We start from the raw sequence: 12578 nt of genomic DNA, 5'->3' as shown, positions 1-12578 counted from the left end.
GTATATATATATATATATATATATATATATATATATATTCTAACTAAAGTGTGTGTAGCAATTACATATATTTCTAAATCAAATAAATACATAAATACAATCAAAAATCTTTTTTAATTTTGAATTGATGGAATTTTGATGTATATTAGTTTGTGTGTAAAAATTATATATATATATATATATATATATATATATATATATATTCTAACTAAAGTGTGTGTAGCAATTACATATATTTCTAAATATAAATGTCAAATAAATACAATCAAAAATCTTTTTTAATTTTGAATTGATGGAATTTTGATGTATATTAGTTTGTGTGTAAAATTAAAATAATTATATATAAATAATTAAAATATCTCATATTAGTTTCATCCACTGTTATATATAATATATAACTTCTTGACACTTTAATGCCTTCACTTTGATTTTAACTGCAAATTTGTCTCATAATTAAAAAAAAACAGTTTTTCTCAAATACCTAATTTATTTAACAGATGATAAACTGTCATTATCTGCAGAGAACATGCTCTTTGTTGCTATGACAAGCACAACATGGATGCACTGAGCTGAACACAAGTGTGAACAAGTATTGATACACACACAAGGACACACATCTCGCTTGCTCTCTCCATCTTTCCCATTTCCGTCCATTTTCTGTTAAGGGCTTTGCGCTAAAGTTGCCCACACACTAATTTGATTTGTTCATGTATGTGTCCTTCTTAACTAAGAGAGCCCTCAGCTGTGGTTCATGAGTGTTGTGCTCACTTCATTATGTGAAACAGGGGTTTGAAATAGTATAGTGCTTCTATAGCTGAATGCTTGAAAGGGTCAAAGGGGCAGACTATTTCTGCTCACATGCACACAGATGCACAGTATCTGGAGAGATGTATATAATGTAACTTAAACACTATTATGACATGATTTTATCAGTGATTCTTTGTGGTTTATACAACAGTTATTGCTGCTCGTCTAATGTGATTGGACGTGGTGTTTAGGGCTGCACGATATTGGAAAAAACTCACATTGCGATATTTTATTTTTCTGCGATATATATTGCGATATGAAAAAAAAATCAGATGACTTCAATAGCTCTATTTGGGGAAAAAATAATCTATGATTGGTGTGATTTTGTAGGCGAGTAAATCAGCATAGGAAATAAACAAATTACAAGCATAGATAAATATAACAGAACAAAGATACAAATGAAATAAGCAGTGCTTTATATTTTTCAGGTAAGTCTAACAGTATTCAGGTATAGAAATTGAATAATCAAATGTAAAATAACACTGCATAGTCTTCACTGTATAAATTAAATCTAATTCATCTGTGTTAAAGCTACAAAAGTGATTTTTCTTTGTGTTTTGTTCTTTGATTTACGTTCCTGACAGAAAGCAACAGGAACATTAAACTGCTGTGTATGAAGTGAACCAATATACTGTTACACACATTCATATTTTTTCTCAATTGTTTCCCTTCACCTAAGCCATGAGCAACTGTTTACAAGGATACTTGCAGGGCACAGTATTTCAGGCACAAATAGTTGCGGAAGTGAACGGAATTCAGAGTTCACGTGCATCTGCGTGCGTGGCTCTCACTGTGTCTACATTGGATGTGACGCGACAAAATACTATAGAACCCATTTTAATCAGTGATGCTGTGTGACTGACTACACTAGATGCGGCGCGACACGACAAATCCCCGACATTAAACTAATGCCTCGTTTATGACGTACTGACACAAAGTTCAAATGATATGCAACGGTCGCTTTGTCGCGTCCGGTGTAGACAGACTTTGGGGCCGATCACGTCGCGCCTAAAAACGCGTGGAAAACGCCAGCCGCGCCGCTTTCTCCTTCTTTCCAAAGCGCCGAGAAGGGTATAACTGCAGCCTGGAGATCTCCAAATGGGGGCGGGAACTTCAAAACGGGGTGGGAGCTCCAAAATAGGGCGTGGCTTCCTCCCATTGACAGACAGGCACATGACACGCATGCGCAATTTTTTCCCCAATCCCAGTCCAATCCACTTCAGTCAAACTGAATAGCGTGGTAAAGAAAGTTGCAGTTCAGGAGATAAACACTTAATAAGATTATGCGATACGAGATCGTTCCGTAACTCCCCAACCGGACCTCACCGCACAATGGCACCTTTTTAGTTACACCCAGCGTCACTACCCCCTCCTACCCTGCGAATTTCATGTTCCGGGATACCCCCCTTGCTTAGAAGGCGATAGAGTAAAATCGATGCGCTGCGCTGGGACGGCTCGCGGGAGAGCTCGTGGGTGATTCCTGTTTATATCATTAAGCAGAGGTTCAAACTCCAGTCCGAACACCACTGGCCACAAGCTTTGCTCTCACGGAGAATATGTATTTATATAGCATATTTTATTTTAGATGAACTAGAAACAATGTTTAATTTATAAAATGTTATTTTGAAATGTAAGTCAATAACAATTGGCTGGAGCCAGAGCCAATGGTGAAAGTCTTTGCGCGAGGAGACCCCGCCCCATTTTGGAGGTTCTGCCCACTTTTGGAGTTCACGCCCCATTTTGGAGATCTCCCGTCTGCAGTTATACCTACTTGAAAGTGCTCTGAGCTTGCGCTTTCGTGGCGTCTGTCGTTGCTAAGCGACCGTGACCCGCACTCTCCGCGACGAAGCGGAAGTTTCAACAAAGGATAAATGGATTTTCCAGCACTGAAAATCGCTTGCAGTAGCTCTGCTACTAAATGTATTTAAAATGGGTATCTCTGTACAGCTGTCGCGTCCGGTGTCAACACCGTGTCTGTGTGTGAGCAAAGGAAACGATCAGTATACTAAACATCGCACATCCTGCGATGTGACTATCGCGGATGCGCACATCGCGATATCAATGCTGAAACGATATATCCCTATAGATGCCCTAGTGGTGTTCCATTGGGATGTTTCACTGAGAGTATCAATCTGCTTGTCAGACCATATGTGAAGCAGAGTCTTGATTTTAACTTGAAACTTGTTTTTGAAAGTCAGAATGTCTTAATCAAAAAGTATTATAAATGTGTGTAAAATATTTATTATTTGGGAAATATTTACATTGTATTTTTTTGACATACTTTGTATTAATTTGTGTTCTTTTTCTACCCATAATTAAGATACTGAAAGATGATCTTGAAAGAAACCTAAAATTGTGGCTTTCAGTAATAATTTTGATTTCAACTCATGTCTTTAGAAAGCAAAAAGAATATGTAATATCAAATTTTAAGATTTTTGTTAAAGTTTTTTTCTTAAATTAATTAATTTATTTAATGCATTGTTAATTTATTTATATGTAACGTTTTTTTTCTACTTTTTTTCTGCACATTTTGCAGACACTGGTGTAAAAAAATTCCTGCATTACTCAACTTGTTATTGAACTATTGTTTAAAAATTAACAGATATTTAGTACAACGCTCTTGCTCATGTGATTCAACAATTCTACATTGTTGTTTCAGATTTATTCACTGTCTATACTATCATAGTGTTTATTAATATTTTGAATTTTAGTTTTCTAATTTCAGTTTGATTTAGAAATTTGGTTGTGTGCTTCTGTCATTTCTATTAGTTTTATATATATATTTGTATATATATATATATAGCTAAAATTACTTACTTAGTTACTTTAATACTTCAACTTTTTTATTTCAATTAGTTGCCAAGATAACATTTTTAATGTTCTTTCAAGTTTAAGTTTGTAATCTAATATTTTTGTTTAATTTTATTTCAGCTTTACTTTAATTAATTAATTCTTATTAGTAACAACACTGATTTTTTAATAAAAAAAATATAATTATAATAATTTTTTTTAAAAATCTGTTCTAAAAGAAGCCAAAGCTGGATGTAATGTTGGAATTCCCACAGTAAAATCTCCAAAATCCCACCATATTTTAAACATGAAGTATGTGGTGATTGGCTAAGGGATAGCTGTCAAAGATGTGGTTTGCGTTTAGCACAGAGTGCTTTTCTAAGGAAATTTTCAGTGGAAATTTGTAGTGTGTTTTGTCTGAACAGTACCAACAGCAGTTCTTCTGTCTATCTGCATTAATCACAACTTTTTGTTGACAACCGCTCCTTTCCTAGAGTCAAGAGTCCAACCACTTTACCTGAAATATTTATGGTTTGCTTCCTTTAGAGAAAGTACTCATGAAACTAACACACAGACACACACACACTCTCTCTTTTCCATCCACTCGTCTAATGCTACAGACACCACATAAAGTGGCCCTGCTGCGCTATGTTTTATTCACAAGGTAGAAATCTCGCCGTGCTTCGGCAGCGGGGCAGCGCTCCTAGTGTAGCATGTGTGGGGGGACATCACGAATTGGAGGTGACACCTTGTCACATTACGATGGCGTAATGCAGTCTGCAAAACGCCTTCCCCTCTGGTTTGCGTTTAGGGAATGGAGTGGATCTGAGGGGGCTGCTCAGGTTTCGTTTCATACGGACTGAAAGCAAGAGTGAAAAACATGTACGGCGGGCAGAATACTTAAAACCCAGCAGCGGCAGACTCTTGTGACAGTGAAGTTAATGGATTTAACGTTTAGCCCTTGATCATGTGGGTCCACCTGCATGGTTTCAGGTCCACTTCTAGTTTGGCTTCAATAGCAGAAATATTAGCTGTCGGTTCGCCTTCTGCTTTGGTTTTAATTCATTTACAGATTCTGTTGCTGAAATGTTATTTTGCTTTCAGTCTTTGAATTGAAGTTAATCATCTCTGTAAGTTGACTTTTAAAACCACCACCATGTAAAACTATCATGGTGTGGATATACCTGGTTGAGATTCGGAAAGTAGAGTTTTTCTATTCTGTTCTGTTCTATTCTATTCTCAATTCTATTGTTATTTTCTGCTTTTGTCTATTTCTGTTCTGCCATGTTCAATTCTGTTCTGATCTGGGCTGTGTTTCTCAAAAGTGCTGTAGAGATCACTGGTGGCAATGGCTCTACGATCTACTTAGGCTTATTACGATGCTTTGGGAAACGCAGCTCTGGTCAGGTGCATGTGATTCTGTTGTGTTCTCTTATAAATTCTATAGTGTTTTATAATCTGTACTGTTCTATTTTCTGCTCTGTTCTATTTTGTTCTGCTGTGTTCAATTCTACTCTGTTCTGCTCTATTCTCTACTTTATTCTATTCAGTTCTAGGTCATTGTTTTCAATATATTCTGTTCTACTTTTTTTGTATTCTGTTCTGTTTCATTATGCATTATTCTATTTTGTTCTTTTCTGCTGTATTTAGTTTTATTTTAATTTCTTCCATTGTATTCAATTTTTCTCAGTTCTATGGTATTCAATTCTGTTGTTTTGTTTTTCTCCATTTTATTCTGTTCTGTTTTTCTATTGCATTTTGTTCTACTCAATCCTAATATTACGTTCTGCTCTTTTCTAATTTGTTCTATTCTGTTCTTCGTGTCAAATTCTGTTTTATTCTTATTCAATTCTATTGAGTTTTCTATTCTGTTTTTAATATATTCTACTCTTGTTTTGTTTTTCTATTTTATTCTGTTTATTTGCTAATGTGGTCCTTTATTTTCTCCTTTGATTTTATTTATTCAATTTATTCCTGTTCTGCAGTATTGAATTGTTGTTTTGTTTTGTTCTGTTCTATCCCATTCTGCTCTGTTTTATCTATGTCATTATATTCTACTCTACTCAATCCTAATATTCTTTTCTGCTCTTTTCTAATTTGATCTATTTTGTTCTGCTGTGTCTAATTTTATTTTATTTTGATAATTCAGTTCTATTGTGTTTTCTATTATGTGTATTTCTATTCTATTTTACTATATTCTGTTCTATTCAGTTCTAATTTATGTTCTATTTTACCCTGTTATACTCCATTTTGTTTTTAATATTAAATTCTGTTCTACTCTTTTGTTGTTTTAAATTTTATTCTGTTTTCACTAGTGTGTTAGATTTGTTCTCCTCTGTTATATTTCTTCTGCTTTTTTCTGTTATATTGTATTCAGTTCTGCTAGGTTTTGTTTTTTCCTGCTTTTTATTCTGTTCCATTCTGTTTATTCCATTATGTTGTTTTGTTCGCTTTATTCTATTCTATTCTTTGATTCTCTTCTGTTCACAAACTGTACAAGATAACCAAGTTTACTTCATGAGTTATGAGCCTTACTACATGAGTGTGTTTTCCCCCGTGTGCTGTAATATATCAGCATTGTTTCCTATCACACTACATGGTGTCACTTCAAACGCCTGGTGTGAAGTATAATTAGCTAAGATACTACGCTGACACAGGCACCGTCAGAGAGTGTGTGTGTGTGTGTGTGTGTGTGTGTGTGTGTGTGTGTGTGTTATAGTCCTACAGCTCTCACCTGCTCCGCAATGCTGGTGAACACACCGCACGACAGCAATTAATTATGCTTCAGCACTGCTGACAGAATCCCTATAGATATATCAGCTATTTCTGTCGCATATTCTTCAGCCCTGTCTCAAGTCATGTTAGCTTTTTTTTCTTCTATTGTCCTTATTGATTTCTCTCTCTCATCTCTACACTCCCATCTACACCTTGTTCATACACATGAGGCAGGAGCAAATACCATAAATCAGTGGTGCTTAGACCAAATACGTGTCCTTTTTTGGTTCCTACCTTTTTTATCTTCCATTAACTTATTGCATTTTGATTTCAAACCAAAAACACAAACTTTGCAAACACATACCATTAGAGAAGCCAAATGTTTTTATTATATAACTGTACTAGCTACTATAAGATCCCTATTCCAGAGTCACATGAACTATGCTAAGGAAACTCAAGCCGGTTTGTTTTATATTGCCGCATCACAACCTCTTTTACCATCTGACATAGGAAGCAAACATAACCTGTATTTAGTTTGTAGATGGCATGTTTTTGTATTTTAGGCTGAAGAATAGCATAGGTCTTCTTTAAAGCAGAGCCGAGTGACGTCTGTTAAAGTGAGGTGCTGTATGAGCTGTGGCTTTTGTTATATTTCACTGTAGCACTTGAAAGTATCTGTGACGGTCACAAATTTTACACACAGTGATACAGCAAGGTTTATAAGACCATTTAATGAGGGTTGATTGTGCATGAACAAAGCGAATTGTCCAGAAATAATGCTAAACCCTTTGTTTTAACGCTATGATAACGTGTAGGTAACATCCAGATGAGTATGTGCAAGAATAATAGCTTACAGGTTGGCCAAAAGTTGCTGTCTAAATTCTCAGTTTTGATGATGCAACATTCATTGTGCAAGTATATTGACAACTTTTACTAAGCTTTTTTTTTTTTTTTTGAATGATAATGCTCTCAAACTGGTGACAGAATAAACGTAGGCTATATACCTTATGTATTACTCACACTACAGTCTCTAAAATCCCTTGCAGTAACTTAAGGAGCCATAAATCAATAATTTCCTCTTGATCCATCACATTATTGGATTCACAGTTATTCCTCCCCATGATACCTGTAGAGTCTCTGCGCGAGATTACGACATTTTGTACGCGAATGCGCAGAGCTTTCTGATCAAAAACATGGTAATTATTCAAACTGAAGATAAAAATACACATTTAGGAGTGATTCTAATATTAATTGAGCGCATACAGTGCGTTTGGCTTTAAGCCCCCTGCACTGGCACGCTATTAAAATCCCCCATCACACAGGATGCTCACGAGTCACGAGAGCGTGAGAGCCGCGCTTAACTCACCGGACAGAATGAGATTCCTTGTTTGAAGCGCATAATATATTCCTTTCCTCTCAACGGCGGGATCGAGCTCCAGACTTACGGGGTTATTATAGAGATCTAGATCCAAATTAAATTTAGCTTTATTTGAGCGTGTGAGAGATGTGGACTCTTTCTCCATACGGTTGTATTGGAAAAGATGCTGGGCGCACCGCGGACTGAGGACCGGAGAAGCAGAAGTAGGCTGTCTGTGATACTCCCTCCCTCACAGTCTCCCCAGGGACAGGCAAATTCTGCCTGTCGTTCGCTGCAAGCTGATTGGTCGAGTAGTGCTGTCAGTCAAGAGAGGGCTCCCTCATAAGCTGGAAAGTGGGCGGGGCTATTACATCGCTCGCTTTTTACCGTCTCTGTCTTCCCTCTGCATTTTCATACTCCCACTTTATCTCTGTCTTTGCCTCGTCAACTTAATCTCTATTTGTAGTTTTCTGCGCTCTGCCCGTGAGGCTACGACTCTGATAAAGAAACGCTATTTGAATATTCAAATGCTGACGAAACTAAAAACTTTTGAAATGTTTTACTTTACATGTAATGAATCTGGAATATATGAAAGTTTAAATTTTTAGAAATTAGTTACAAAAAAATTTACTTCTGATTAATTTTCTTCTGATTTTTTTAAATGCACCTGTGTGTATATATATATATATATATATATATATATATAGCCTGTGTGTGTGTGTGTGTCTGTACCTGTTTTTCTATTCTGGTGGGGACGTAAACCTGAATACACACAGACTCATGGGGACCTAAATTGAGGTCCCCATGGGTAAACAAGCTAATAATTCACACAGAATGAAGTTTTTTGAAAATCTAAAAATGCACAAAGTTTCCTGTGAGGGGTAGGGTTGGTGTAGGGCAATAGAAAATACGGTCTGTACAGTAGAAAAACCATTACGCCTATGGAGATGGGGAATAAGGATAGCAAACCAGACGTGTGTGTGTGTGTGTGTGTGTGTGTGTGTGTATATGCATGTTGTATCATGTCGGTATCCAGTTGAAAACCACTGGACTAATTCTCAATGTATTTAAAACATTTATTGAGGCATTTTTACCCAGCTTTTCTCATTTTTTGCATAGTTTTCCAGTTTGGCCAACAGCTTTTGTGAGATATAATTGATATTGGTAGTCTTTAGATAAGTCTTTCTTAACACACATCTAACCAGGCTCTTGCATTTACTGCAAAATCCTACTTGGCAAATCAGAATATATTTTCCCAGCATGCCGTATGTAACACTTGAGATAAACACCAACAACATTCAGTCCTGCAGAAGTTATGAAAATCACAAATCAGGGCAGGCTGAGCGACAGAGCTGTTGCAGAAGAGGTGTGTGTGTATGACGGACGGAGGCTGCGCTAGAGCTGTTTGAAGATTTAACACTGCATAGGTTCTGACAGGACGCTTGAAGTGAAGCGTTTACTGAATTTTCTTCTCTTTAATCTGAAATTAGATTTTAAATAAATGAATTTTAAAAGAGAAAAGTCGCGTCAAGTGTGGTCTCAGACTTTTGGAACCTCATTGAACTATATTATAAAAACTAGAGTAAATACAGATAAACTTTATTCAATAAAAGATAACACAGAATGTCCTACCTATGTCTTGTGAGATATTCTAAAGGAACAAATTTTGTTCTTAGGTGTCTAGATTTTCAAGACATGGTGTTCAGGCTGTCACAAAGAAAGTAGGCAATTTCTGACCAAAGCGCTTGCTCAGCATTTGAGAGGCATTTGGCACCAAAGTACACACTTCAACTGTGAGAAGTCATCTTATAAGAAGCCTTACAGGGTGTGTTGCAGCTGAGAAAGCGCTCTTGCGGAAAGGCAACAAGCAAAAAAGATTACTTGTACATGAAATTCCATAAAGCATGGAGTGACAGCCAGTGGCAGAAAGTTTCAGACGTGGGTGGGATGAGAAGTTTGCAGTCTCCTGGAAGACGAGGTTGCGGCTCGGTCACAGTCAGGGTCATTGTGGGTAATGATGTGGGGGATCAGGTCAAAACTGATGGAACAAATACTTCTGACACTACACATGTAACACTTACAGAGACCTGACCTCAAAATAAAAGCTATGTGGGATCAGTTTCACTAAGAGAAAGCCTGGAAATATTAGGGAACTTGGGATTGCCAGGCCTGAAAAAGTCATGGAAATAATTGTATTCCTTTTGCAATAAATTGTGCTTTGTGCCATTTATCATGAATATTATGTTTGAAAATTAGCATTGTGTATATAGATCAATAATTTCATATGGTTTTGAACAGTGTTATCTTATATTATTTATATCTTATAGTATTTATTAATATAGTTTTTGTTTTTTATATTTTCAGTTTTCATTTTAGTAATTCTAGTATGTACTTTCGCCATTTTTCCATTTATTCAATTATATTTAACTTTATTTTAATTTCAGTTTCAGTATTTTTATTACCTTAAATAGTTATACTTATTAACTCTATTTTATTCCAGTTAGTTGCCAAGACAATATTGCTCATTTTCAAAGAAGTTTTCTTCTAAATTGTTTGTGTAATAGTGCGTTTTCTTCATCTAATATTTATGTTTTGATTTATTTTAGCTTTATTTCAGTTAAGAAAAACAATTTTAATAGTCGGTCAACACTGGTTTTTAAAAATCTTTATTCAGTGACTTTATAGGTAATAACATTTACTTTAGGAAATATTATAAAGTTAAAAATAATCAAATAGATCAAGATATAAAAAGTCACACTATGAGATATAAAATTGCAATTACAGAACATAAATTTGCTAGACATAAAGTCACATGACACATGAAGTTGAAAATATGAGAAATAAAGTTGCAATTTTTTTCCCCCCGCAGAAACTCTTCTGTAACAAAAACAGCCAAAATTCATAGACGAGTTAAGATTCAAGAAGTCTTTTCCTTTTCGTACATCTAAAGCTTTAGGCGTTGTCCCAAATGAGTACACTAAGTTAATCAAGTGAAATATGATCTAATAATATTGCGCCCTGAAAATCAAGAGTTTTGACATTTCATCGAGTCTTTTCTTGACTTGCTCCAGCAGATAAGACCCATCTGGTCTCGGAAAACTGTCCCTAATGCCCCATAATCCACTGAGCTCAGCAGCATTCTCAAATAAACAACAATATGCAAATGTTGTAGTCGTACCATCTCATATCTGCTCACTCCTTCTACAGGAGCCCGAAGGACCCTCGGCAGAAGATCATCAAACGGGTCATTGGGATCGAGGGGGACTTCATCAAGTAAGTTTGTCCCAAATGAAGTTGTGAATGACGTTTGATGGCATCATGATTGATTCTTGGGTTCTAATGGCAGAACATGTTTTGTTGCCTGAAAAGTGTTTACTCAGATCAACAGGCCTTTGTAGCACCCCTAGAAGGATCTGTTTGAGCTTATTAAACGTGCCAATTCAGGCTCGGCCCTCTTTAAATGCTTGTATCGCACAAATGCACCATTTAGCCGTAAGTGTCATTAAACATTAATGTCTCATCAAACCATTCACGGCCAAAAGCATTACATCTCAAGGTGATCTTGGGATTGGGTTGAGGAAATCCCAGGCCTGATGACTTCTCGAGTTTGATTTCGAGATGATTCATATGAAGAGGAAGTTAATTTTGTTCTGTGATGGCTGATGAAGAAAAGCTGCTATTAAAAATCTGAAATTTCCTTCACGCTCTCGCTCTAAAGCGCTCACAGCACCGCCTGCAATGGATATGAGCTATTGCTGTGTCAGAAAGTCATCTTAAATATAAAACAAAGACTGCAGCAGCTGTGCAAACATTAATTATTGATCTTAGATTTAGAGAGCGGGCCAAGAGCCAAATGCAGGATTGGTGAATACACATAGCTGGTCAACTGTAACATAAACAGCGAGAAATGAAAAATAGCCTGATGTTTTCCTGCATTCAAAGCAGCCAGAATCCATTACTGTGTTAATGCATGATTTTTTTTTCTATTATCAGAACGCTGGGATATAAAAACCGTTATGTAAGAGTTCCAGATGGACATCTGTGGATCGAGGGGGACCATCACGGACACAGTTTCGACAGCAACACATTTGGACCGGTAATCAATGAATTGGTGCTTACTAAGGACAAAATCTCATAGGCATACACTGACACACATTAAGACTTAGGAATGACATGACATAAACACTTTAGCAGAACCATAGCAACAAGTCGGCTAGTTTTGCATAACTCATATTCTCTTCATTTTTTTATATTTAAAAAAGAACATGTATTCCAAAACATTTCAATATTTTAAACATTTTGAACACAATGGATGATTTGATTTTGTAGGTTTTGCTTTTTTTTAGCTATTAGTTTGTTTTTTTCAATTGTTAGTTCAATTTTAGTAATTTGCTTAACTGATATTATTAGGGAGTTTTGTAAATTGAAATGGAAAAACAGTTAAAAAAAAAAGATTACTCAAAAATCTAAATATTAGATTAAACTATTACTACTTTAAATCTATGTTTTTTTATGCATGTTACAACACCAATAAGACTTTTTAGGAATGACATGACATAAACACTTTAGCAGAACCATAGCAACAACCAACAGCACCCTAGAATCATGTCGGCTAGTTTTGCATAACTCATATTCTCTTCATTTTTTTATATTTTATATTCCAAAACATTTTAATATTTTAAACATTTTGAACACAATGGATGATTTGATTTTGTAGGTTTTGCTTTTTTTTTTTGCTATTAGTTTGTTTTTTTCAATTGTTAGTTCAATTTTAGTAATTTGCTTAACTGATATTATTAGGGAGTTTTGTAAATTGAAATGAAAAAACTGTTAAAAAAAAAAGATTACTCAAAAATCTAAATATTAGATTAAACTATTACTACTTTAAATCTATGTTTTTTTATGCATG

The 12578-nt window shown here is 35.5% G+C and overlaps 2 protein-coding genes across 3 annotated transcripts in view; one reads left to right on the top strand and one right to left on the bottom strand.

Moving 5' to 3' along the window:
• Nucleotides 1-7855, bottom strand: part of LOC107554954 (leucine-rich repeat neuronal protein 3-like) — a 14160-nt gene extending 6305 nt beyond the window's left edge. The window contains exon 1 of the mRNA XM_016237633.1: nucleotides 7679-7855. The gene's annotated coding sequence lies outside the window, so the exon portion shown is untranslated. The remainder of the gene's footprint in view (nucleotides 1-7678) is intronic.
• Nucleotides 1-12282, top strand: part of LOC107554956 (mitochondrial inner membrane protease subunit 2-like) — a 93068-nt gene extending 80786 nt beyond the window's left edge. Inside the window, exons 4-6 of one of the 2 annotated variants that reach the window (XM_016237638.1) lie at nucleotides 10877-10942; nucleotides 11663-11823; nucleotides 12210-12282. In XM_016237638.1, the coding sequence (XP_016093124.1) occupies nucleotides 10877-10942; nucleotides 11663-11807 (211 nt within the window). In that variant the 3' untranslated portion in view covers nucleotides 11808-11823; nucleotides 12210-12282. Of the gene's footprint in view, nucleotides 1-10876; nucleotides 10943-11662; nucleotides 11872-12209 lie in introns of those variants that run through there. The other variant, XM_016237637.1, reaches the window with a different exon arrangement.
• The last annotated feature ends 296 nt before the right edge of the window (nucleotides 12283-12578 follow it).

Source organism: Sinocyclocheilus grahami, unplaced genomic scaffold (assembly GCF_001515645.1).
Source record: "Sinocyclocheilus grahami isolate Dianchi unplaced genomic scaffold, SAMN03320097.WGS_v1.1 scaffold520.1, whole genome shotgun sequence".
NCBI classification, from domain to species: domain Eukaryota; kingdom Metazoa; phylum Chordata; class Actinopteri; order Cypriniformes; family Cyprinidae; genus Sinocyclocheilus; species Sinocyclocheilus grahami.
This window is presented reverse-complemented; position numbering and strand designations above follow the sequence as displayed.